We start from the raw sequence: 26,883 nt of genomic DNA, 5'->3' as shown, positions 1-26,883 counted from the left end.
GCCTGGCCAACCAGGCTGTTACATGGACCAGGTTGGTCTGGCAAGCACCAGACCAGCCTGGCCAGCACCAGACCAGCCTGGCCAGCACCAGACCAGCCTGGCCAGCACCAGACCAGCCTGGCCAGCACCAGACCAGCCTGGCCAGCACCAGACCAGCCTGGCCAGCACCAGACCAGCCTGGCCAGCACCAGACCAGCCTGGCCAGCACCAGACCAGCCTGGCCAGCACCAGACCAGCCTTGCCAATGACAGGGAATAGAAAAACTCACGAAAGTCATCGAGAACTTGACGATATAGAACATTGAGTAGATTATTTCAAAATTAGGTTAGACAGGGAAATTGAATGAGTGTGAGTTGAACCTGCTGAGTGTGAGTTGAACCTTCCCAGCATGGGCCAGTAGGCCTAGTGCATTCCTCTTGTTAACAGCATTGCCCTTGTGTCAACATGTGTGTAAGGGAGTGTATATGTTTGGTTAACTAACGGCATTCCCTTGCCTGCGCAGCATGCCCGCAGGCTGCGCTGTACGCGCAACACAGCAGCGGTGCCGGGAGCCGCAGCCGCAGCAGTGAACACCGCAGTATCACCACTCACGAACGGCGCTACCTGTCAGGTACCCTGCTAGCCGCTACCTGCTACCCGCCCTGCCACGCCCACGGCGTGCGTGTGGGCGTGGGCGTGACATAGCATGAAGCATCCCGTTACTAGTGTGTGTGTGTGTGTAGGTCCTGTAGTACTACCCATCACTTGTGTTCCTGGCTCCCCATCACCTGTGTTCCTGGCTCCCCATCACCTGTGTTCCTGGCTCCCCATCACCTGTGTTCCTGGCTCCCCATCACCTGTGTTCCTGGCTCCCATCACCTGTATTCCTGGCTCCTCATCACCTGTGTTCCTGGCTCCCATCACCTGTGTTCCTGGCTCCCCATCACTTGTGTTCCTGGCTCCCCATCACCTGTGTTCCTGGCTCCCCATCACCTGTGTTCCTGGCTCCCCATCACCTGTGTTCCTGGCTCCCCATCACCTGTGTTCCTGGCTCCCATCACCTGTATTCCTGGCTCCTCATCACCTGTGTTCCTGGCTCCCATCACCTGTGTTCCTGGCTCCCCATCACATGTGTTCCTGGCTCCCCATCACCTGTGTTCCTGGCTCATCACCTGTGTTCCTGGCTCCTTATCACCTGTGTTCCTGGTTCCCCATCACCTGTGTTCCTGGCTCCTTATCACCTGTGTTCCTGGTTCCCCATCACCTGTGTTCCTGGCTCCCCATCACATGTGTTCCTGGCTCCCCATCACCTGTGTTCCTGGTTCCCCATCACCTGTGTTCCTGGCTCCCCATCACCTGTGCTCCTGGCTCCCCATCACATGTGTTCCTGGCTCCCCATCACCTGTGTTCCTGGCTCCCCATCACCTGTGTTCCTGGCTCCCCATCACCTGTGTTCCTGGCTCCTCATCACCTGTGTTCCTGGCTCCCCATCACCCGTGTTCCTGGCTCTCCATCACTGTGTTCCTGGCTCCCATCACCTGTGTTTCTGGTTCCCCATCACCTGTTTTCCTGGTTCCCCATCACATGTGTTCCTGGCTCATCACCTGTGTTCCTGGCTCCCCATCACCTGTGTTCCTGGCTCCCCATCACCTGTGTTCTTGACTCCTCATCACCTGTGTTCCAGGCTCCCCATCACCTGTGTTCCTGGCGGCTCCCCATCACCTGTGTTCCTGGCTCCCCATCACCTGTGTTCCTGGCTCCCCATCACCTGTGTTCTAGGCTCCCCATCACCTGTGTTCCTGGCTCCCCATCACCTGTGTTCCTGGCTCTCCATCACCTGTGTTCCTGGCTCCCCATCACCTGTGTTCCTGGTTCCCCATCACCTGTGTTCCTGGCTCCCCATCACCTGTGTTCCTGGCTCCCCATCACCTGTGTTCCTGGCTCCCATCACCTGTATTCCTGGCTCCTCATCACCTGTGTTCCTGGCTCCCTATCACATGTGTTCCTGGCTCCCCATCACCTGTGTTCCTGGCTCCTCATCACCTGTGTTCCTGGCTCCTCATCACCTGTGTTCCTGGTTCCCCATCACCTGTGTTCCTGGCTTCCCATCACCTGTGCTCCTGGCTCCCCATCACATGTGTTCCTGGCTCCCCATCACCTGTGTTCCTGGCTCCCCATCACCTGTGTTCCTGGCTCCCCATCACCTGTGTTCCTGGCTCCCCATCATCTGTGTTCCTGGCTCCCCATCACCTGTGTTCCTGGTTCCCTATCACCTGTGTTCCTGGTTCCCCATCACCTGTGTTTCTGGTTCCCCATCACCTGTGTTCCTGGTTCCCCATCACCTGTGTTCCTGGTTCCCATCACATGTGTTCCTGGCTCATCACCTGTGTTCCTGGCTCCCCATCACCTGTGTTCCTGGCTCCAGATCACCTGTGTTCCTGGCTCCCCATCACCTGTGTTCCTGGCTCCCATCACCTGTGTTTCTGGTTCCCCATCACCTGTGTTCCTGGTTCCCCATCACCTGTGTTCCTGGTTCCCATCACATGTGTTCCTGGCTCATCACCTGTGTTCCTGGCTCCCCATCACCTGTGTTCCTGGCTTATCACCTGTGTTCCTGGCTCCCCATCACCTGTGTTCCTGGCTCCAGATCACCTGTGTTCCTGGCTCCCCATCACCTGTGTTCCAGGCTCCCCATAACCTGTGTGTTCCTGGCTCCCCATCACCTGTGTTCCTGGCTCCCCATCACCTGTGTTCCTGGTTCCCCATCACCTGTGTTCCTGGTTCCCATCACATGTGTTCCTGGCTCATCACCTGTGTTCCTGGCTCCCCATCACCTGTGTTCCAGGCTCCCCATAACCTGTGTGTTCCTGGCTCCCCATCACCTGTGTTCCTGGCTCCCCATCACCTGTGTTCCTGGTTCCCCATCACCTGTGTTCCTGGTTCCCATCACATGTGTTCCTGGCTCATCACCTGTGTTCCTGGCTCCCCATCACCTGTGTTCCTGGCTCCAGATCACCTGTGTTCCTGGCTCCCCATCACCTGTATTCCTGGCTCCCCATCACCTGTGTTCCAGGCTCCCCATAACCTGTGTTCCTGGCTCCCCATCACCTGTATTCCTGGCTCCCCATCACCTGTGTTCCTGGCTCCCCATCACCTGTGTTCCAGGCTCCCCATCACCTGTGTTCCTGGCTCCCCATCACCTGTATTCCTGGCTCCCCATCACCTGTGTTCCTGGCTCCCCATCACCTGTGTTCCTGGCTCCCCATCACCTGTGTTCCTGGCTCCCCATCACCTGTGTTCCAGGCTCCCCATCACCTGTGTGTTCCTGGCTCCCCATCACCTGTGTTCCTGGCTCCCCATCACCTGTGTTCCTGGCTCCCCATCACCTGTGTTCCTGGCTCCCACCCCAGCCCCTGGGTTGCTGGCTCCCCATCACCTGTGTTCCTGGCTCCCCATCACCTGTGTTCCTGGCTCCCCATCACCTGTGTTCCTGGCTCCCCATCACCTGTGTTCCTGGCTCCACATCACCTGTGTTCCTGGCTCCCCATCACCTGTGTTCCTGGCTCCCCATCACCTGTGTTCCTGGCTCATCACCTGTGTTCCTGGCTCCCCATCACCTGTGTTCCTGGCTCCCCATCACCTGTATTCCTGGCTCCCCATCACCTGTGTTCCTGGCTCCCCATCACCTGTGTTCCTGGCTCCCCATCACCTGTGTTCCTGGCTCCCCATCACCTGTGTTCCAGGCTCCCCATCACCTGTGTGTTCCTGGCTCCCCATCACCTGTGTTCCTGGCTCCCCATCACCTGTGTTCCAGGCTCCCCATCACCTGTGTGTTCCTGGCTCCCCATCACCTGTGTTCCTGGCTCCCTCCCCATCACCACCCATTCCTCAAAGTGTGGCACTGTTTAGGAGCCCTTCACAGTGCCTGGCACTGCCTCACTGTATTGACAGTGCCTTGCACCGCCTCACTGTACTGACGGTGCTTGACACACTGCCTTACTGTACCTCACAGTGCCTCACTGTGCCTCTCACAATGCCTGGCAGTGCCTCACTGTACTTCACAGTGCTTGGTAGTGCGTCACGGTGCTTGTTAGTGCCTCACTGTACCTTTCACAGTGCCTCACTGTATCTCAGTGCCTGGTAGTGCATTGCAGTGCCTGGCAGTGCCTCAGTGTACCTCTCACCGTGCCTGGCACTGCCTCACTTTATCTCACAGTGCCTGCCAGTGCCTGAGACTGAACTGTCACGCTTCACTTGGCACTTATCTTCACCTCTTAACCACCTTGTAAATTGGCACTGTACATAACAGCAGTACACTGTACATAACAGCAGTACACTGTACATAACAGCAGTACACTGTACATAGCAGTACACTGTACATAACAGCAGTACACTGTACACAGCAGTACACTGCACATAACAGTACACTGTAAATGATCATTTACATTCTTAGGAGTTGTAAAAAATATATTTAGTTTTGTAAGTTGTAAATCTAGATTTATATCCACTGCATTTGCACTTAAGCTGCCACTTTAAATCCACTTAAAATCCTCTTTTGTGTCTTATAGTCCTTAATCTTCCCCAGTTGTAAATCCTCTAATGTAAATCCTTCTCTTGTGTAAATCATGTGTCGGTTCTCATGTGTAAATCGTCTGTAAATCTTCCTAGTGTTTACTTCTGTAAATCTTCTTGTGTAAATCCACTTCATCTGTAAATTTTGTGTAAATCCCTTTCTGTAAATCTTGCCTCCATACTTCTGTGGCGGTTGTATCGAACTAAATAGAGACCTTCCAGACGGTTTCAGGTCTCGCATGGTCTTTGTATCGAAGTGTAGAGACCTTCCAGACGGATTCAGGTCTCGCCTGGTCTTTGTATCGAAGTGTAGAGACCTTCCAGACGGTTTCAGGTCTCGCATGGTCTTTGTATCGAAGTGTAGAGACCTTCCAGACGGTTTCAGGTCTCGCCTGGTCTTTGTATCGAAGTGTAGAGACCTTCCAGACGGTTTCAGGTCTCGCCTGGTCTTCGCATCGAAGTATAGAGACCTTCCAGACGGTTTAGGAAGGTCTCGCCTGGTCTTTGTATCGAAGTATAGAGACCTTCCAGACGGTTTCAGGTCTCGCCTGGTCTTTGTATCGAAGTGTAGAGACCTTCCAGACGGTTTCAGGTCTCGTCTGGTCTTCGCATCGAAGTATAGAGACCTTCCAGACGGTTTAGGAAGGTCTCGCCTGGTCTTTGTATCGAAGTATAGAGACCTTCCAGACGGTTTCAGGTCTCGCCTGGTCTTTGTATCGAAGTGTAGAGACCTTCCAGACGGTTTCAGGTCTCGCCTGGTCTTTGTATCGAAGTATAGAGACCATCCAGACGGTTTCAGGTCTCCCCTGGTCTTTGTATCGAAGTATAGAGACCTTCCAGACGGTTTCAGGTCTCGCCTGGTCTTTGTATCGAAGTGTAGAGACCTTCCAGACGGTTTCAGGTCTCGCCTGGTCTTTGTATCGGAGTGTAGAGACCTTCCAGACGGTTTCAGGTCTCGCCTGGTCTTTGTATCGGAGTGTAGAGACCTTCCAGACGGTTTCAGGTCTCGCCTGGTCTTTGTATCGGAGTGTAGAGACCTTCCAGACGGTTTCAGGTCTCGCCTGGTCTTCGTATCGAAGTATAGAGACCTTCCAGACGGTTTCAGGTCTCGCCTGGTCTTCGTATCGAAGTATAGAGACCTTCCAGACGGTTTCAGGTCTCGCCTGGTCTTTGTATCGAAGTATAAAGACCATCCTGGCGGTTTCAGGTCTCTCCTGGTCTTTGTATCGAGGTATAGACTATAAAATTGAAAGGTAGAAAGTGGTTCTTGTGTTTGTATACAGTGACTGTAACAGTACAGTGACTGTAACAGTACAGTGACTGCAACAGTACAGTGACTGCAACAGTACAGTGACTGCAACAGTACAGTGACTGCAACAGTACAGTGACTGCAACAGTACAGTGACTGCAACAGTACAGTGACTGCAACAGTACAGTGACTGCAACAGTACAGTGACTGCAACAGTACAGTGACTGCAACAGTACAGTGACTGCAACAGTACAGTGACTGCAACAGTACAGTGACTGCAACAGTACAGTGACTGCAACAGTACAGTGACTGCAACAGTACAGTGACTGTAACAGTACAGTGACTAACAGTACAGTGACTGTAACAGTACAGTGACTGTAACAGTACAGTGACTGTAACAGTACAGTGACTGTAACAGTACAGTGACTGTAACAGTACAGTGACTGTAACAGTACAGTGACTAACAGAGTAAAGGAGACTGTAACAGTACAGTGACTAACAGTACAGTGACTGTAACAGTACAGTGACTAACAGTAGAGTTACTGCAACAGTGTACAGGAGACTGTAACAGTATAGTGACTGTAACAGTACAGTGACTGTAACAGTATACTGTAACAGTACACTGTAACAGTACAGTGACTAACAGCATAGTGATTGTAACAGTACAGTGACTGTAACAGTACAGTGACTAACAGTACAGTGACTGTAACAGTACAGTGACTAACAGTACAGTGGCTGTAACAGAGTACAGGAGACTGTAACAGTACAGTGTAACAGTACAGTGACTAACAGTGCAGTGACTAACAGTACAGTGACTGTAACAGTGCAGTGACTGTAACAGTACAGTGACTTACAGTACAGTGACTGTAACAGAGTACAGGAGACTATAACAGTACAGTGACTGTAACAGTGCAGTGACTGTAACAGTACAGTGACTGTAACAGAGTACAGGAGACTATAACAGTACAGTGACTGTAACAGTGCAGTGACTGTAACAGTACAGTGACTTACAGTACAGTGACTGTAACAGAGTACAGGAGACTATAACAGTACAGTGACTGTAACAGTGCAGTGACTGTAACAGTACAGTGACTTACAGTACAGTGACTGTAACAGAGTACAGGAGACTATAACAGTACAGTGACTGTAACAGTGCAGTGACTGTAACAGTACAGTAACTAACAGTGTACAGGAGTGTAATAAAGTTGGTAGAATTACCGACAATATGTAAAGTAAAAGGACACAAGTGCAACTAATGTGACATTTATTGTGGCAACGTTTCGCTCTCCAGGAGCTTTATCAAGCCATTGAATGGCTTGATAAAGCTCCTGGAGAGCGAAACGTTGCCACAATAAATGTCACATTAGTTGCCCTTGTGTCCTTTTACTTTACATAGTGTACAGGAGACTGTAGCAGTAGTGACTAACAGTACAGTGGCTGCAACAGTACATGAGACTGTAACAGTACAGTGACTGTAACAGTACAGTGACTAACAGTACAGTGACTGTAACGGAGTATATGAGACTTTAGCAGTACAGTGACTGTAACAGTACAGGAGACTGTGACAGTACAGTGACTAACAGTACTGGAGACTGTAACAGTACAGTGACTGTAGCAGTACAGTGACTAACAGAGTAGAGGAGACTGTAACAGTACAGTGACTGTAACAGTACAGTGATTGTAACAGTACAGTGACTGTAACAGTACACTGTAACAGTACACTGTAACAGTACAGTGATTGTAACAGTACAGTGACTAACAGCATAATGATTGTAACAGTATAGTGATTGTAACAGTACAGTCATTGTAACAGTACAGTGACTAACAGCATGACACTAACAGTACAGTGACTAACAGTACAGTGACTAACAATACAGTGACTGTAACAGTACCGCGACTAACAGTACAGTGACTAACAGTACAGTGACTGTAACAATACAATGATTGTAACGGTACAGTGACTGTAACAGTACAATGGCTGTAACAGAACAGTGACTGTAACAGAGTACAGGATTCTGTAATAGTACAGGGCACTGTAGGAGAGTACAGGAGATTGTAGGAGAGTACAGGAGACCTGTAACCAAATACAGGAGGCCTGTAACAGAGTACAGGAGAAATGTAACAGAGTACACTGTAAAAGAGACAGTAGCAAAAGTACAGAAACTGTAACAGAGTACAGAGACTGTAGCAGAGTACGGAGACTGTAGCAGAGTACAGAGACTGTAGCAAAAGTACAGAGACTGTAACAGAATACAGAGACTGTAGCAGAGTACAGAGACTATAGCAGAGTACAGAGACTGTAGCAGAGTACAGAGACTATAGCAGAGTACAGAGACTGTAGCAGAGTACAGAGACTGTAGCAGAGTACAGAGACTATAGCAGAGTACAGAGACTGTAGCAGAGTACAGAGACTGTAGCAGAGTACAGAGACTGTAGCAGAGTACAGAGACTGTAGCAGAGTGCAGAGACTGTAGCAGAGTACAGAGATTATAGCAGAGTACAGAGACTGTAGCAGAGTACAGAGACTGTAGCAGAGTACAGAGACTATAGCAGAGTACAGAGACTGTAGCAGAATACAGAGACTGTAGCAGAGTACAGAGACTGTAGCAGAGTACAGAGACTATAGCAGAGTACAGAGACTGTAGCAGAGTACAGAGACTGTAGCAGAGTACAGAGACTGTAGCAGAGTACAGAGACTGTAGCAGAGTACAGAGACTGTAGCAGAGTACAGAGACTGTAGCAGAGTACAGAGACTGTAGCAGAGTACAGAGACTGTAGCAGAGTACAGAGACTGTAGCAGAGTACAGAGACTGTAGCAGAGTACAGAGACTGTAGCAGAGTACAGAGACTGTAGCAGAGTACAGAGACTATAGCAGAGTACAGAGACTGTAGCAGAGTACAGAGACTGTAGCAGAGTACAGAGACTGTAGCAGAGTACAGAGACTGTAGCAGAGTACAGAGACTGTAGCAGAGTACAGAGATGGTAACAGTGTGATGTAGTCCAACTGGGCTTGTGTAGGTCGCTAAGGGAGACCTAATTTAACCAATTATATGGTCACACCTTGCCTTGGCAAATAGCTGTCAGAGACACGCCTTTCGGCTTAAGTCTGAGGTCTTTTCTTCTTGACAGCATCAGATCTCGGCGTCAGGTCAAAACATATGGTGCACACCCCATTGTGGTGGGTGCTCTCGGGATAATATAAGCCCAAGGAACAACTGAGGAATGAGACTTCGAACAGAGCTGCTGCTGTATGCAGAGCTCTGAGCAGCAGAGCTGGAGAATCGAGTGGAGCTCTGCATACAGCAGCAGCTCTGCTCGAAGTCTCCTTCCTCAGTTAATCCTTGGGCTTGCATTGTCCCGAGAGCACCCCCAACAATGGGGTGTGCACCATGTGTTTTGACCTGACGCCGAGATCTGACACTGTCAAGAAGAAAAGACCTCAGACTTAAGCCGAAAGGCGTGTCTCTGACAGCTATTTGCCAAGGCAAGGAACACTGGGAGCGAGTACTGTGCCTTGTGGAACACTGGGAGTGAGTGCTGTGCCTTGTGGAACACTGGGAGCGAGTACTGTGCCTTGTGGAACACTGGGAGTGAGTACTGTGCCTTGTGGAACACTGGGAGCGAGTACTGTGCCTTGTGGAACACTGGGAGCGAGTACTGTGCCTTGTGGAACACTGGGAGCGAGTACTGTACCTTGTGGAACACTGGGAGCGAGTACTGTACCTTGTGGAACACTGGGAGCCAGTACTGTACCTTGTGGAACACTGGGAGCGAGTACTGTACCTTGTGGAACACTGGGAGCCAGTACTGTACCTTCTGGAACACTGGGAGCCAGTACTGTACCTTGTGGAACACTGGGAGCCAGTACTGTACCTTGTGGAACACTGGGAGCCAGTACTGTACCTTGTGGAACACTGGGAGCGAGTACTGTGCCTTGTGGAACACTGGGAGCCAGTACTGTACCTTGTGGAACACTGGGAGCCAGTACTGTACCTTGTGGAACACTGGGAGCCAGTACTGTACCTTGTGGAACACTGGGAGCCAGTACTGTACCTTGTGGAACACTGGGAGCGAGTACTGTACCTTGTGGAACACTGGGAGCGAGTACTGTACCTTGTGGAACACTGGGAGCGAGTACTGTACCTTGTGGAACACTGGGAGCCAGTACTGTACCTTGTGGAACACTGGGAGCCAGTACTGTACCTTGTGGAACACTGGGAGCGAGTACTGTACCTTGTGGAACACTGGGAGCGAGTACTGTACCTTGTGGACCACTGGGAGCCAGTACTGTACCTTGTGGACCACTGGGAGCGAGTACTGTACCTTGTGGAACACTGGGAGTCAGTACTGTACCTTGTGGAACACTGGGAGCCAGTACTGTACCTTGTGGAACGCTGGGAGCCAGTACTGTACCTTGTGGAACACTGGGAGCGAGTACTGTACCTTGTGGAACACTGGGAGCCAGTACTGTGCCTTGTGTAACACTGGGAGCGAGTACTGTGCCTTGTGGAACACTGGGAGCCAGTACTGTGCCTTGTGGAACACTGGGAGCGAGTAGTGTACCTTGTGGAACACTGGGAGCGAGTATTGTGCCTTGTGGAACACTGGGAGCGAGTACTGTACCTTGTGGAACACTGGGAGCGAGTATTGTACCTTGTGGAACACTGGGAGCGAGTACTGTACCTTGTGGAACACTGGGAGCCAGTACTGTGCTTTGTGGAACACTGGGAGCCAGTACTGTACTTTGTGGAACACTGGGAGCCAGTACTGTACTTTGTGGAACACTGGGAGCCAGTACTGTACTTTGTGGAACACTGGGAGCCAGTACTGTACTTTGTGGAACACTGGGAGCCAGTACTGTACCTTGTGGAACACTGGGAGCCAGTACTGTACTTTGTGGAACACTGGGAGCCAGTACTGTACCTTGTGGAACACTGGGAGCCAGTACTGTACCTTGTGGAACACTGGGAGCCAGTACTGTACCTTGTGGAACACTGGGAGCGAGTACTGTACCTTGTGGAACACTGGGAGCCAGTACTGTACCTTGTGGAACACTGGGAGCCAGTACTGTACCTTGTGGAACACTGGGAGCCAGTACTGTGCCTTGTGGAACAGAGCTTTTCACCGTAGCTGCCTCAGACTTTACTCTGTTTACTATTACTCTTTGTGTTCTGTTTGTGAGGAAATTATAGATCCATCTACCCACTTTTCCTGTTATTCCTTTACTATGTATTTTGTGCTCTGTTACACCATGATCACGCTTGTCAAAGGCTTTTGCAAAGTCTGTACATCTGCATTGTCTTTGTCTTCCAGTGCATCTGAGACCATGTCATAGTGGTCCAGTAGTTGTAAGAGGCAGGAACGACCTGTTTTAAACCCATGCTGCCCTGGGTTGTGTAATTGTTGGGTGTTCAAGTGGTTGGTGATCTTGGTTCCTAGAACCCTTTCAAAGATTTTTATGATGTAGGACGTTATTGATATCAGTTTATAATTCTTTGCAATTGCTTTACTGCCACCTTTGTGGAGTGGGGCCATGTCTTTTGCTTTTAGCGACTGTGGGACGACTCCTACGTCTATGTTCCCTCTCCATAGCATACATAAGGAAGGTGAAAGTGGTTTCTTGCAATTCTTGACGAAGTTGGAGTTCCACGAGTCTGGGCCTGGTGCAGAGTGCATGGGCATGTCTGTTAATTGCTTTTTGAAAGTTCTATGATGTTAAGATGTCAGAAATTTTGTAATTGTTGACAAGACTTTGGGACTTGTTCATAAAAAAAAATAATTTGGATTGTGAATCGTACGTCTGGTTAACGGCTCACTAACCACAAAAGTCGTATTGAGACATCAGTATCTCACTCATCTCTCTTGCTGTCATCAGTGTAAGTCCCATCTTGTTTAAGCAAGGGCCCAATACTGAATGTGGTTTTTGCCTTGTTTTTGGTATATAAAGAAATTTGTTGAATTTCTTCTAATTTTATTTATGGCTTTTTATCTCCTATCTATCTGGGTCTTGTAAGATTCATTTAACATAAGTTCAGTATTTCCTATTTACCTGGTCAGTGTTTCTTACTGTATTACAGATAATCTAACCCACTTGAGAAGCTCTGTGATTCTTCCTCTTCACCCGTAAAGGAAGCATCTCTATCTAATTTATATCTTCTTATTTTTCCTAATGAAAATGTATAGCGATCACACTTCAACTGCCACAGAGTTGATCCTATCTAGAGACTGGTTTTGATCCTTGTTATTTAAGATATCTTCCCAACATGTTGCATTAAGGAGACGATTTATGCGATCCAAGTTGTTAAAGTTGAATTTGATGAAGGTGTCAATATAACCGTTTGTATTTTGCTGGTCAGGTCTCTTGTGTAAACAAGTCTGAACTTCAGGGTCCCTGTGTATACAAGTCTGAACTTCGTGGTCCCTCTGTATACAAGTCTGAACTTCAAGGTCCCTGTGTATACAAGTCTGAACTTCAAGATCCCTGTGTATACAAGTCTGAACTTCAAGGTCCCTGTGTATACAAGTCTGAACTTCAAGGTCCCTGTGTATACAAGTCTGAACTTCAGAGTCCCTGTGTATACAAGTCTGAGCTTCGGGGTCCCTGTGTATACAAGTCTGAACTTCAGGGTCCCTGTGTATACAAGTCTGAACTTCAGGGTCCCTGTGTATACAAGTCTGAACTTCAGGGTCCCTGTGTATACAAGTCTGAACTTCAGGGTCCCTGTGTATACAAGTCTGAACTTCAGGGTCCCTGTGTATACAAGATTGTGATCTGAATTATCAGTGTATTTTCCAGTTTTGTTGGTTCCAGTATTTGCTGTTACACTACTTGCTGTTCCAGTATTTGCTGTTACACTACTTGCTGTTCCAGTATTTGCTGTTACACTACTTGCTGTTCCAGTATTTGCTGTTACACTACTTGCTGTTCCAGTATTTGCTGTTACACTACTTGCTGTTCCAGTATTTGCTGTTACACTACTTGCTGTTCCAGTATTTGCTGTTACACTACTTGCTGTTCCAGTATTTGCTGTTACACTACTTGCTGTTCCAGTATTTGCTGTTACACTACTTGCTGTTCCAGTATTTGCTGTTACACTACTTGCTGTTCCAGTATTTGCTGTTACACTACTTGCTGTTCCAGTATTTGCTGTTACACTACTTGCTGTTCCAGTATTTGCTGTTACACTACTTGCTGTTCCAGTATTTGCTGTTACACTACTTGCTGTTCCAGTATTTGCTGTTACACTACTTGCTGTTCCAGTATTTGCTGTTACACTACTTGCTGTTCCAGTATTTGCTGTTACACTATTTGCTGTTCCAGTATTTGCTGTTACACTACTTGCTGTTCCAGTATTTGCTGTTACACTACTTGCTGTTCCAGTATTTGCTGTTACACTATTTGCTGTTCCAGTATTTGCTGTTACACTATTTGCTGTTCCAGTATTTGCTGTTACACTATTTGCTGTTCCAGTATTTGCTGTTACACTATTTGCTGTTCCAGTATTTGCTGTTACACTACTTGCTGTTCCAGTATTTGCTGTTACACTATTTGCTGTTCCAGTATTTGCTGTTACACTATTTGCTGTTCCAGTATTTGCTGTTACACTACTTGCTGTTCCAGTATTTGCTGTTACACTACTTGCTGTTCCAGTATTTGCTGTTACACTATTTGCTGTTACACTATTTGCTGTTACACTATTTGCTGTTCCAGTATTTGCTGTTACACTATTTGCTGTTCCAATATTTGCTGTTCCAGTATTTGCTGTTACACTATTTGCTGTTACACTATTTGCTGTTCCAGTATTTGCTGTTACACTATTTGCTGTTCCAGTATTTACTGTTACGCTATTTGCTGTTCCAATATTTGCTGTTCTAGTATTTGCTGTTACACTATTTGCTGTTCCAATATTTGCTGTTCCAGTATTTGCTGTTACACTATTTGCTGTTCCAATATTTGCTGTTCCAATATTTGCTGTTCCAGTATTTGCTGTTACACTATTTGCTGTTCCAATATTTGCTGTTCCAATATTTGCTGTTCCAGTATTTGCTGTTCCAGTATTTGCTGTTCCAGTATTTGCTGTTCCAGTATTTGCTGACTTAAGGTATATTTATTACATAGCTTCAGCAGCTGAGTTCTGTGATAATTGTCACCGGAGTTGCTGTTGTCTCCTGGAATTATCTCTGCTGTTGTCTCCTGGAATTATCTCTGCTGTTGTCTCCTGGAATTATCTCTGCTGTTGTCTCCTGGAATTATCTCTGCTGTTGTCTCCTGGAATTATATCTGCTGTTGTCTCCTGGAATTATATCTGCTGTTGTCTCCTGGAATTATCTCTGCTGTTGTCTCCTGGAATTATCTCTGCTGTTGTCTCCTGGAATTATATCTACTGTTGTCTCCTGGAATTATCTCTGCTGTTGTCTCCTGGAATTATATCTGCTGTTGTCTCCTGGAATTATATCTGCTGTTGTCTCCTGGAATTATATCTGCTGTTGTCTCCTGGAATTATCTCTGCTGTTGTCTCCTGGAATTATCTCTGCTGTTGTCTCCTGGAATTATCTCTGCTGTTGTCTCCTGGAATTATCTCTGCTGTTGTCTCCTGGAATTATCTCTGCTGTTGTCTCCTGGAATTATCTCTGCTGTTGTCTCCTGGAATTATATCTGCTGTTGTCTCCTGGAATTATATCTGCTGTTGTCTCCTGGAATTATCTCTGCTGTTGTCTCCTGGAATTATCTCTGCTGTTGTCTCCTGGAATTATATCTACTGTTGTCTCCTGGAATTATCTCTGCTGTTGTCTCCTGGAATTATATCTGCTGTTGTCTCCTGGAATTATATCTGCTGTTGTCTCCTGGAATTATATCTACTGTTGTCTCCTGGAATTATCTCTGCTGTTGTCTCCTGGAATTATATCTGCTGTTGTCTCCTGGAATTATATCTACTGTTGTCTCCTGGAATTATCTCTGCTGTTGTCTCCTGGAATTATATCTGCTGTTGTCTCCTGGAATTATCTCTGCTGTTGTCTCCTGGAATTATATCTGCTGTTGTCTCCTGGAATTATATCTGCTGTTGTCTCCTGGAATTATATCTGCTGTTGTCTCCTGGAATTATCTCTGCTGTTGTCTCCTGGAATTATCTCTGCTGTTGTCTCCTGGAATTATATCTGCTGTTGTCTCCTGGAATTATCTCTGCTGTTGTCTCCTGGAATTATCTCTGCTGTTGTCTCCTGGAATTATCTCTGCTGTTGTCTCCTGGAATTATATCTGCTGTTGTCTCCTGGAATTATATCTGCTGTTGTCTCCTGGAATTATCTCTGCTGTTGTCTCCTGGAATTATCTCTGCTGTTGTCTCCTGGAATTATCTCTGCCATAACATTATATATTTTCTCTCATTTTAAATGTCTTAAATTGAAATCACCAGCAACGAGATGTGTGGTGCTGGGGTTGGAAGATTTTCCAGACAGTAGTCAATTTGCAATAGCTGTTTCTTGAACCGTTAGGTTGTGGTGTCTGGCAGCTTGTATATAATCACAATGACAAGGTTTTGGTTTTCAGTCTTTGTTGCCAAAACTTCAGCTACATCATATGTGGTGTTTAGTAATTCAGAACAAAAATAGCGACTCTGTGATATGCAGGTCACATACACCCTTGTTACCTGGGATTCGTATTTCATTGTCAAGGTTATCTCTGGTGTTGGTCTCTGTGAGAGCCACACACATCGCATTCGACTCCATGAGGATTCCGCTGATAAAAGGTATTTTGTTGTTGGTGGATGGCTCCACATATCCTTCAGGTATCCTTCAGATATTCTCCAGGTATCCTCCAAATATCCTCACCCGTCTTATCCTACTCTTCATCTGTCATGTTCTTGTAAGATCATCACTCTTAACTCCCTCGCATTTTTTTTCTAAATCGAGCCTTTTATCATCAAAAGTGTCAAAGTCCTTTCTAAATTCAGCAGCTTTTCTTCTAAACTTAATTTAGAAGATGCAGGGACAGGGAGGAGAAAGGATTTTGACGTTTTCTCACATTTTATGTAATTATTGCTTTACCCTTGCTTTATTGCATTTCTTTTCCAGACTGTTGCTTGTGTATTACAAGCATCTCTATGTTCCAGCCTGTCTGCCTTCCGTGTCTGCCTTCCGTGTCTGCCTTCCGTGTCCATTGCGCTGCTGTGACTGCCCCTTTTTTTCATTCATTTTCTACTGCCTGCCTTTCTCTACGTCAACCTGAGACTTGTGTTTATCGTAGGCTTTTTTTCTAACTTCCAGTGCCTGCTTTTCTTTTTCTTTTTTGACTGGCACTTGTGCCAGGTAGCCAGGTGTAGTAGGCACAAGTGGTATGCCTCGTGACTGTGGTAGGCCGTGTTAGGCATGGGTTTTTAGAGATGGAATGACGCACGATAGTTGTTTTAGTTTATTGTTTGCGACCACAGGTGGCCTGGCTGAGGCAGCCTCTCCATCCACCCGCTCCAGACGGAGGGCACAGCGACGTGTGACTAGGAACGAATCACGCTACCACTCAGGTAAGTGCTACAGCCGTGACACCGAAGCTACACCCGCTACGATCAGGTAAGTTCTAGTTTGGTGTTTTTCGAGGCTGTGACACCGCCGCTACCATCAGGTAAACGCCAGATTGGTATTGTCATAGCTGCTACAACACTAGGATCAGGTAAACACCAGGTTGGTAGCGTTGTAGCTATAGTGTCCCTGCTACGATCAGGTAAATGTTGAGTTGGTATCGTTGTAGCTACAATACCACAGCTACCAGTGAATCTTACTACGGTTCTTGTTCATTACGATCTTTGTCCATTTCGACCCTTGTTCATTACGATCTGTGATTATTACATTCCTTGTTCATTACGACCCTTGTTCATGTTCAGGATGGATCAGGGTCCCTGACGAGGGATTCTGAGGGTCCTTCTCTATCTTTCTCAGCGTAGCCTCGTATTCAGGTTGGAAGGGGGGGAGGGGTCCCTAAGGATTCTGAACTGGTCAAGTCGTGGAGGCGAGTAGGTGAAGGTTGTAATGCAGAGAGATGTAATTAGTCTGCCAACAAAGTGTGCATTTAGGTCGTCAGAGAATGGGTGTGACTTGAACCCATGGTAGGTGAACCCATGGTACATGAACCCATGGTAGATGAACCCATGGTAGGTGAACGCATGGTACATGAACCCATGGTAGGTGAACCCATGGTAGGTGAACCCATGGTACATGAGGCCATGGTAGGTGAACCCATGGTACATGAACCCATGGTAGGTGAACCCATGGTACATGAACCCATGGTAGGTGAACCCATGGTACATGAGGCCATGGTAGGTGAACCCATGGTAGGTGAACCCATGGTACATGAACCCATGGTAGGTAAACCCATGGTACATGAGGCCATGGTAGGTGAACCCATGGTAGGTGAACCCATGGTACATGAACCCATGGTAGGTGAACCCATGGTAGGTGAACCCATGGTACATGAGGCCATGGTAGGTGAACCCATGGTAGGTGAACCCATGGTACATGAACCCATGGTAGGTGAACCCATGGTACATGAGGCCATGGTAGGTGAACCCATGGTACATGAGCCCATGGTAGGTGAACCCATGGTACATGAACCCATGGTAGGTGAACCCATGGTACATGAACCCATGGTAGGTGAAACCATGGTACATGAACCCATGGTAGGTGAACCCATGGTACATGAACCCATGGTAGGTGAACCCATGGTACATGAACCCATGGTAGGTGAACCCATGGTACATGAACCCATGGTAGGTGAACCCATGGTACATGAACCCATGGTAGGTGAAACCATGGTACATGAGCCCATGGTAGGTGAACCCATGGTACATGAACCCATGGTAGGTGAACCCATGGTACATGAACCCATGGTAGGTGAACCCATGGTACATGAACCCATGGTAGGTGAACCCATGGTACATGAACCCATGGTAGGTGAAACCATGGTACATGAACCCATGGCAGGTGAACCCATGGTACATGAACCCATGGTAGGTGAACCCATGGTACATGAACCCATGGCAGGTGAACCCATGGTACATGAACCCATGGTAGGTGAACCCATGGTACATGAACCCATGGCAGGTGAACCCATGGTACATGAACCCATGGTAGGTGAAACCATGGTACATGAACCCATGGTAGGTGAAACCATGGTACATGAACCCATGGCAGGTGAACCCATGGTACATGAACCCATGGCAGGTGAACCCATGGTACATGAACCCATGGCAGGTGAACCCATGGTACATGAACCCATGGCAGGTGAACCCATGGTACATGAACCCATGGCAGGTGAACCCATGGTACATGAACCCATGGCAGGTGAACCCATGGTACATGAACCCATGGCAGGTGAACCCATGGTACATGAACCCATGGCAGGTGAACCCATGGTACATGAACCCATGGCAGGTGAACCCATGGTACATGAACCCATGGTAGGTGAACCCATGGTACATGAACCCATGGCAGGTGAACCCATGGTACATGAACCCATGGTAGGTGAAACCATGGTACATGAACCCATGGTAGGTGAAACCATGGTACATGAACCCATGGCAGGTGAACCCATGGTACATGAACCCATGGCAGGTGAACCCATGGTACATGAACCCATGGCAGGTGAACCCATGGTACATGAACCCATGGCAGGTGAACCCATGGTACATGAACCCATGGCAGGTGAACCCATGGTACATGAACCCATGGCAGGTGAACCCATGGTACATGAACCCATGGCAGGTGAACCCATGGTACATGAACCCATGGCAGGTGAACCCATGGTACATGAACCCATGGCAGGTGAACCCATGGTACATGAACCCATGGTAGGTGAACCCATGGTACATGAACCCATGGCAGGTGAACCCATGGTACATGAACCCATGGTAGGTGAAACCATGGTACATGAACCCATGGTAGGTGAAACCATGGTACATGAACCCATGGCAGGTGAACCCATGGTACATGAACCCATGGCAGGTGAACCCATGGTACATGAACCCATGGCAGGTGAACCCATGGTACATGAACCCATGGCAGGTGAACCCATGGTACATGAACCCATGGCAGGTGAACCCATGGTACATGAACCCATGGTACATGAACCCATGGTACATGAACCCATGGTACATGAACCCATGGTACATGAACCCATGGCAGGTGAACCCATGGTACATGAACCCATGGCAGGTGAACCCATGGTACATGAACCCATGGTACATGAACCCATGGTACATGAACCCATGGTACATGAACCCATGGCAGGTGAACCCATGGTACATGAACCCATGGCAGGTGAACCCATGGTACATGAACCCATGGTACATGAACCCATGGTACATGAACCCATGGTACATGAACCCATGGTACATGAACCCATGGCAGGTGAACCCATGGTACATGAACCCATGGCAGGTGAACCCATGGTACATGAACCCATGGTACATGAACCCATGGTACATGAACCCATGGTACATGAACCCATGGCAGGTGAACCCATGGTACATGAACCCATGGCAGGTGAACCCATGGTACATGAACCCATGGTACATGAACCCATGGTACATGAACCCATGGTACATGAACCCATGGTACATGAACCCATGGTACATGAACCCATGGTACATGAACCCATGGTACATGAACCCATGGTACATGAACCCATGGCAGGTGAACCCATGGTACATGAACCCATGGTACATGAACCCATGGTACATGAACCCATGGTACATGAACCCATGGTACATGAACCCATGGTACATGAACCCATGGCAGGTGAACCCATGGTACATGAACCCATGGCAGGTGAACCCATGGTACATGAACCCATGGTACATGAACCCATGGTACATGAACCCATGGTACATGAACCCATGGTACATGAACCCATGGTACATGAACCCATGGTACATGAACCCATGGCAGGTGAACCCATGGTACATGAACCCATGGTACATGAACCCATGGTACATGAACCCATGGTACATGAACCCATGGTACATGAACCCATGGTACATGAACCCATGGTACATGAACCCATGGTACATGAACCCATGGTACATGAACCCATGGTACATGAACCCATGGCAGGTGAACCCATGGTAGGTGAACCCATGGTACATGAACCCATGGTACATGAACCCATGGTACATGAACCCATGGTACATGAACCCATGGTACATGAACCCATGGTACATGAACCCATGGCAGGTGAACCCATGGTACATGAACCCATGGTACATGAACCCATGGTACATGAACCCATGGTACATGAACCCATGGTACATGAACCCATGGTACATGAACCCATGGTACATGAACCCATGGTACATGAACCCATGGTAGGTGAACCCATGGTACATGAACCCATGGCAGGTGAACCCATGGTACATGAACCCATGGCAGGTGAACCCATGGTACATGAACCCATGGCAGGTGAACCCATGGTACATGAACCCATGGTACATGAACCCATGGCAGGTGAACCCATGGTACATGAACCCATGGCAGGTGAACCCATGGTACATGAACCCATGGTACATGAACCCATGGTACATGAACCCATGGTACATGAACCCATGGTACATGAACCCATGGTACATGAACCCATGGTACATGAACCCATGGTACATGAACCCATGGTACATGAACCCATGGTACATGAACCCATGGTACATGAACCCATGGCAGGTGAACCCATGGTACATGAACCCATGGTACATGAACCCATGGTACATGAACCCATGGTACATGAACCCATGGTACATGAACCCATGGTACATGAACCCATGGTACATGAACCCATGGTACATGAACCCATGGTACATGAACCCATGGTACATGAACCCATGGTACATGAACCCATGGTACATGAACCCATGGCAGGTGAACCCATGGTACATGAACCCATGGTACATGAACCCATGGTACATGAACCCATGGTACATGAACCCATGGTACATGAACCCATGGTACATGAACCCATGGTACATGAACCCATGGCAGGTGAACCCATGGTACATGAACCCATGGTACATGAACCCATGGTACATGAACCCATGGTACATGAACCCATGGTACATGAACCCATGGTACATGAACCCATGGTACATGAACCCATGGTACATGAACCCATGGTACATGAACCCATGGTACATGAACCCATGGTAGGTGAACCCATGGTACATGAACCCATGGCAGGTGAACCCATGGTACATGAACCCATGGCAGGTGAACCCATGGTACATGAACCCATGGCAGGTGAACCCATGGTACATGAACCCATGGTACATGAACCCATGGTACATGAACCCATGGTACATGAACCCATGGTACATGAACCCATGGTACATGAACCCATGGTACATGAACCCATGGTACATGAACCCATGGTACATGAACCCATGGTACATGAACCCATGGTACATGAACCCATGGTACATGAACCCATGGTACATGAACCCATGGTACATGAACCCATGGTACATGAACCCATGGTACATGAACCCATGGTACATGAACCCATGGTACATGAACCCATGGTACATGAACCCATGGTACATGAACCCATGGTACATGAACCCATGGTACATGAACCCATGGTACATGAACCCATGGTACATGAACCCATGGTACATGAACCCATGGTACATGAACCCATGGTACATGAACCCATGGTACATGAACCCATGGTACATGAACCCATGGTACATGAACCCATGGCAGGTGAACCCATGGTACATGAACCCATGGCAGGTGTGTCGTAACCGTAAGGAGTAACTATAATTGGGACGTGTGTCAGTCAGGTTATTAGATGTAGAAGGTACAGGGGTCAGGATAGTCAAGCTCTAGCTCTCCAGTCTGAGAGCCAGAAGTCTTATCCAACATGGTCACAAACTTGATGTGGTCGAGATGTGACTGGACTCATCACTAATGATTTCTCTAACCTTGCACTTATCTTTTGTGTGTTCTGCAACTCACTAAGGACCAGCGAACGTTTGGTCAAGCTTGGCCATTGACGTCTTCCTGTTAAAATTTGTTAAGACAACTCTCGAGCTGGGTTTAATTTTGGTTGGCTTAGCTTGTGAATTTGTAGCTTTGGTAATTTCTGCTGCTGACATTCATTTTCTTTAAATACTTTAGCTGTTGTCTCTGTAGAATTGTCTGCAATAGGTACTAAATTACAGTATTGTATGAAATAATTTATCATCACAAACCATACCACGGGGGGGATAGAACTCGCGGTCAGAGAGTCTCAGAATTCCAGACCGTCGCGTTAGCCACTGGACCAGCTAGCCACAATAAGATTCGACCAACTAGGTATGGTTTGTTTGCAATCGTGTCATTACAGTTTCGCGAGTCTTACCATCACACCCAAATGTTTATTGTTCTGGGTAAGAAAAGTTGGAAATTTTGTCAGTAAATCAAGTAATTCTCTCGCAGGTTCACTGGTAATAGAGTAAATTTCAATGGGATTTAGTCCTCCATTAATAATAATAATAATAATAATAATAATAATAATAATAATAATAATAATTAATAATATTTACTACCAGTACATGTACAAGGTATACCAGTACATGTACAAGGTATACCAGTACATGTACAAGGTATACCAGTACATGTACAAGGTATACCAGTACATGTACAAGGTATACCAGTACATGTACAAGGTATACCAGTACATGTACAAGGTATACCAGTACATGTACAAGGTATACCAGTACATGTACAAGGTATACCAGTACATGTACAAGGTATACCAGTACATGTACAAGGTATACCAGGACATGTACAAGGTATACCAGTACATGTACAAGGTATACAGATCATAGTTGACATCAGTAACATACTACTATATAGAAAGTTGCTTGTTATGCTGAGCATTTCCCGCAAATTAGGTCAGTTTTGTCCCAGGATGTGACCCACACTAGTCCACTAACACCCAGGATGTGACCCACACCAGTCCACTAACACCCAGGATGTGACCCACACCAGTCCACTAACACCCAGGATGTGACCCACACTAGTCCACTAACACCCAGGATGTGACCCACACCAGTCCACTAACACCCAGGATGTGACTCACACCAGTCCACTAACACCCAGGATGTGACTCACACCAGTCCACTAACACCCAGGATGTGACCCACACCAGTCCACTAAAACCCAGGATGTGACCCACACCAGTCCACTAACACCCAGGATGTGACCCACACCAGTCCACTAACACCCAGGATGTGACCCACACCAGTCTACTAACACCCAGGATGTGACCCACACTAGTCGACTAACACCCAGGTACCCATTTTATTGATTGGGTAAATAGACAACAGGTGTCAAGAAACACACCCAGTGTTTCTACCCTGTCAGGGAATCGAACCCAGGCCATCGCCGTGTGAAGCGGGAGATTTAGCCACCAGAGCCCTTTATGTACCTTTATGTTACATGCAAACATTGCATTTCTTAACGGACTCTGAAATATCTGCTGCCATATGAGGCCAAAAATATTTCAGCCAGGTTTGATTTGCAGAATAGTCTATGTCAGGGTGAGCAACACCTGGTACATTGTGAACTAGCTCCAGGGTTACATTCACTAGTTACTTTCGAATAAGTGATGTACTCTTCAGCTAGGAATACCAAGATCAGTTATGTGATACAGCAAATCTTGGTTCATAACAAAGTCACTGATACAATCTGGTGGTTTCACAAAGACAGTTCGATCTTCCTTCAGTAGGAATCGAATTAACCCTAACATCCTCCGCACTGAACAGAGGGTCGACTACAATTGCACTAATGTGGTGAGATAGAGTATATATTACAACATTTGACTTGCCAGGCAGGTGTGCTCAAGTGTGGTTGAACTCCTTTATGGTCAACGACCATCACGCTAATTGTCCACTAGGCTATTCTTTTTCTGGAACAGTGAAATCAATGGAACATGGTCTTCAAGATATGGATTGGATACTGGTAGGTGTCGAGGAAATGTTTCAGAAACCAAACTATATTTAATGCTTCTTTACTGTATAATTATGTTCAACCAGGTTAAGACTGGACTACCAAACGCAACTGGATTATATTTGCTATCAGTCTTTTGTGCTTGGACCAGCATGTGTTGTTGGATACAAATATATTTTTAATATCTGGAAATGTTAATAAAGGAACAGAAGTTAGCAGTTTATCTTTTAATGTCTGTTATGCTCCTTCTTGATGGTAGATCTAAGTAGAAGGAACATCCTTCTTAAGCAACTCATGCTCCTTGATGGAAGATCGAAATAGAAGGAACATCCTTCTTAAGCAACTCATGCTCCTTCTTGATGGAAGATCTAAGTAGAAGGAACATCCTTCTTAAGCAACTCATGCTCCTTCTTGATGGAAGATCTAAGTAGAAGGAACATCCTTCTTAAGCAACTCATGCTCCTTCTTGATGGAAGATCTAAGTAGAAGGAACATCCTTCTTAAGCAACTCATGCTCCTTCTTGAAGGAAGATCTAAGTAGAAGGAACATCCTTCTTAAGCAACTCATGCTCCTTCTTGATGGAAGATCTAAGTAGAAGGAACATCCTTCTTGATGGAAGATCTAAGTAGAAGGAACATCCTTCTTAAGCAACTCATGCTCCTTCTTGATGGAAGATCTAAGTAGAAGGAACATCCTTCTTGATGGAAGATCTAAGTAGAAGGAACATCCTTCTTAAGCAACTCATAGCAGCTGCAGTACAAGAAAAAAAATCAATGGAAGTTCTGTATAAACCTTCTAACCCCACAGATGATCTTACAGCATCAGTAGTTTTTGGGGTTAGAAAATTTTGTACAGCAGTTACTTTAGTCAGTCATAACCCCTTTAGGAATGACTGTGACCAAGAAACTTGATTGGTGATCTAAGGAACTGACATTTAGAGAACTTTGCCTTGGCTTCTTCAAGCTTTCTGAGTGCCAGGTCAAGTCTCTTGAGGTTAGTGTCCACATCTTTGGACATGAACACGTCTAGGTACACCATAAGTGCGTTACTTATGAGTTTTCTAAATATCTTGGTCATCAGCCTTGATGATGTGCTAGGTAAATAATCTTGGTTATGAGCCTTGATGATGTGCTAGGTAAATCTTGGTTATGAGCCTTGATGATTTTTTATTTATTATCACACCGGCCGATTCCCACCAAGGCAGGGTGGCCCGAAAAAGAAAAACTTTCACCATCATTCACTCCATCACTGTCTTGCCAGAAGGGTGCTTTACACTACAGTTTTTAAACTGCAACATTAACACCCCTCCTTCAGAGTGCAGGCACTGTACTTCCCATCTCCAGGACTCAAGTCCGGCCTGCCGGTTTCCCTGAATCCCTTCATAAATGTTACTTTGCTCACACTCCAACAGCACGAGCCTTGATGATGTGCTAGGTAAATAATCTTGGTTATGAGCCTTGATAATGTGCTAGGTAAATAATCTTTGTTATAAGCCTTGATGATGTGCTAGATAAATAATCTTGGTTATGAGCCTTGATAATGTGCTAGGTAAATAATCTTTGTGATGAGCCTTGATGATGTGCTAGGTAAATAATCTTTGTTATGAGCCTTGATGATGTGCTAGGTAAATAATCTTTGTGATGAGCCTTGATGATGTGCTAGGTAAATAATCTTTGTTATGAGCCTTGATGATGTGCTAGGTAAATAATCTTTGTTATGAGCCTTGATAATGTGCTCGGTAAAGAGCGCAGGCCAAATACCGTTCTGAGGAAGTGATACTAACCTGTTGGGGTTAAGAAGGCTGTTAACTCTTGACTGTCCTCATGAAGAGGACTTGCCAAATTCCCTGTAACAAATTGAGAGTCAGAAAGACTTTATTTATTTCCAGTGTTCTGTAGTAAGTCACCAAGAACAGAAAGTGGGGGATGATTTGGTGTCGTTTTAGCCGTCAACTTTCTGAAATCAGTCGCCGAGCACCAACTCTCATGGATACTAAAATCATTGGCATGTTCCAAGGTGTGTGGGAAACTTGTTAGCTAAGGGTACCTAGGGTACCTAGCTTTTGACAGCTCAGACTTCCTGCAGCAGCAGGTCCAGGAGTCTCCTACTGGGCTGAAGTTCTCCCTCACACGAACTGTACAATAACAAGTAACTTGATTAAATTTGCCCCAAAGGAGTATATATGTCACATTTGCTTTGAAATGTGATATGTTACAGTTGTTGGGCATATTGCCCACAGATAATTCCTTAGAATAGAATAGCCCTAGTTACCTTGTGTCAACCTATAGACTGCAGTGCATATTTGGTGGATACAAGTGAGAATAGGACCTACCTTGCTCAGGTAACTGGAACTTGTGGCACTGACTGTGCCACGTAGGCCGAGAATGTCTTTGAGTAGGCTGCTGTTCCCCATATACATGGCAATAAATATTCTATTGTGTTAATGTTCATAGAATTAACGACAATATGTTAGGTAAAACGACACATTACTGCACTTGTGTTTTTTACTTAAAATATTCGTATTGTCTGTGGTAGGAAGTTTTTTCTCCCAATGTTCAACTTTTCCCGAGTGTTTACTGCAGAACACGTTAAAAACAGTTTATCATGACTTTACCATGGATTACTTGTGTTTACATTAGTTTAACTTCCTAGTGTTCTAGAAATGAATCGAGAATCTGTGGACGAACTGCCACTTTCTTGTTATGCGGCGGGTATTGTCCAGGTTGTGGTGTCTCGTGACACACGTTCACCCTCGTTCCTTGAAGCAATCTGACGTCTTGGGCTCCTCATCCCACAAAGGAAATCCTGACTTCAGCTTTATAGACATTCATTGTTAGATTTTTCAACAGAGTTTAACACAAAAGGGCTGTTTTCACGTTTAGCTGTGGCCTAGCAGTCATAAAACCCCCTAACTTGTAGATCAAGTGGGGGCACAGGATTTCACGTATTTTTCCTGCTATGGGGAGAAAGCAATTACTCTAGTTTCCACTCATATTAGTTTCTCAAAAAGTCTGGTAAAGAACGAGGCGTGCCTTGTGATGCACAGGTCACACATGGTTTTAATAAAACTGTTGTGGGAACAAGGAAGTGGAATGAGGTAATCTTTATACAGGT

General features: G+C 46.6%; 1 protein-coding gene across 9 annotated transcripts in view; it reads left to right on the top strand.

Annotated features, from left to right (window-relative positions):
* Positions 1 to 26,883, top strand: part of DIP2 (disco-interacting protein 2) — a 613,961-nt gene that overhangs the window by 271,190 nt on the left and 315,888 nt on the right. For 4 of the 9 annotated variants that reach the window (XM_070104681.1, XM_070104680.1, XM_070104679.1 and 1 more), the window contains exons 3-4: positions 503 to 610; positions 16,229 to 16,318. The exons of 1 other annotated variant lie outside the window; for it this stretch is intronic. In XM_070104681.1, the coding sequence (XP_069960782.1) occupies positions 503 to 610; positions 16,229 to 16,318 (198 nt within the window). The remainder of the gene's footprint in view (positions 1 to 502; positions 611 to 16,228; positions 16,319 to 26,883) is intronic. 4 more of the 9 variants (XM_070104685.1, XM_070104682.1, XM_070104688.1 and 1 more) reach the window with 2 other exon arrangements.

Source organism: Cherax quadricarinatus, chromosome 93 (assembly GCF_038502225.1).
Source record: "Cherax quadricarinatus isolate ZL_2023a chromosome 93, ASM3850222v1, whole genome shotgun sequence".
In the NCBI taxonomy this organism is placed as follows: domain Eukaryota; kingdom Metazoa; phylum Arthropoda; class Malacostraca; order Decapoda; family Parastacidae; genus Cherax; species Cherax quadricarinatus.
The sequence above is the reverse complement of the archived record's forward strand: the minus strand, read 5'-3'. Positions and strand labels throughout refer to the sequence as shown.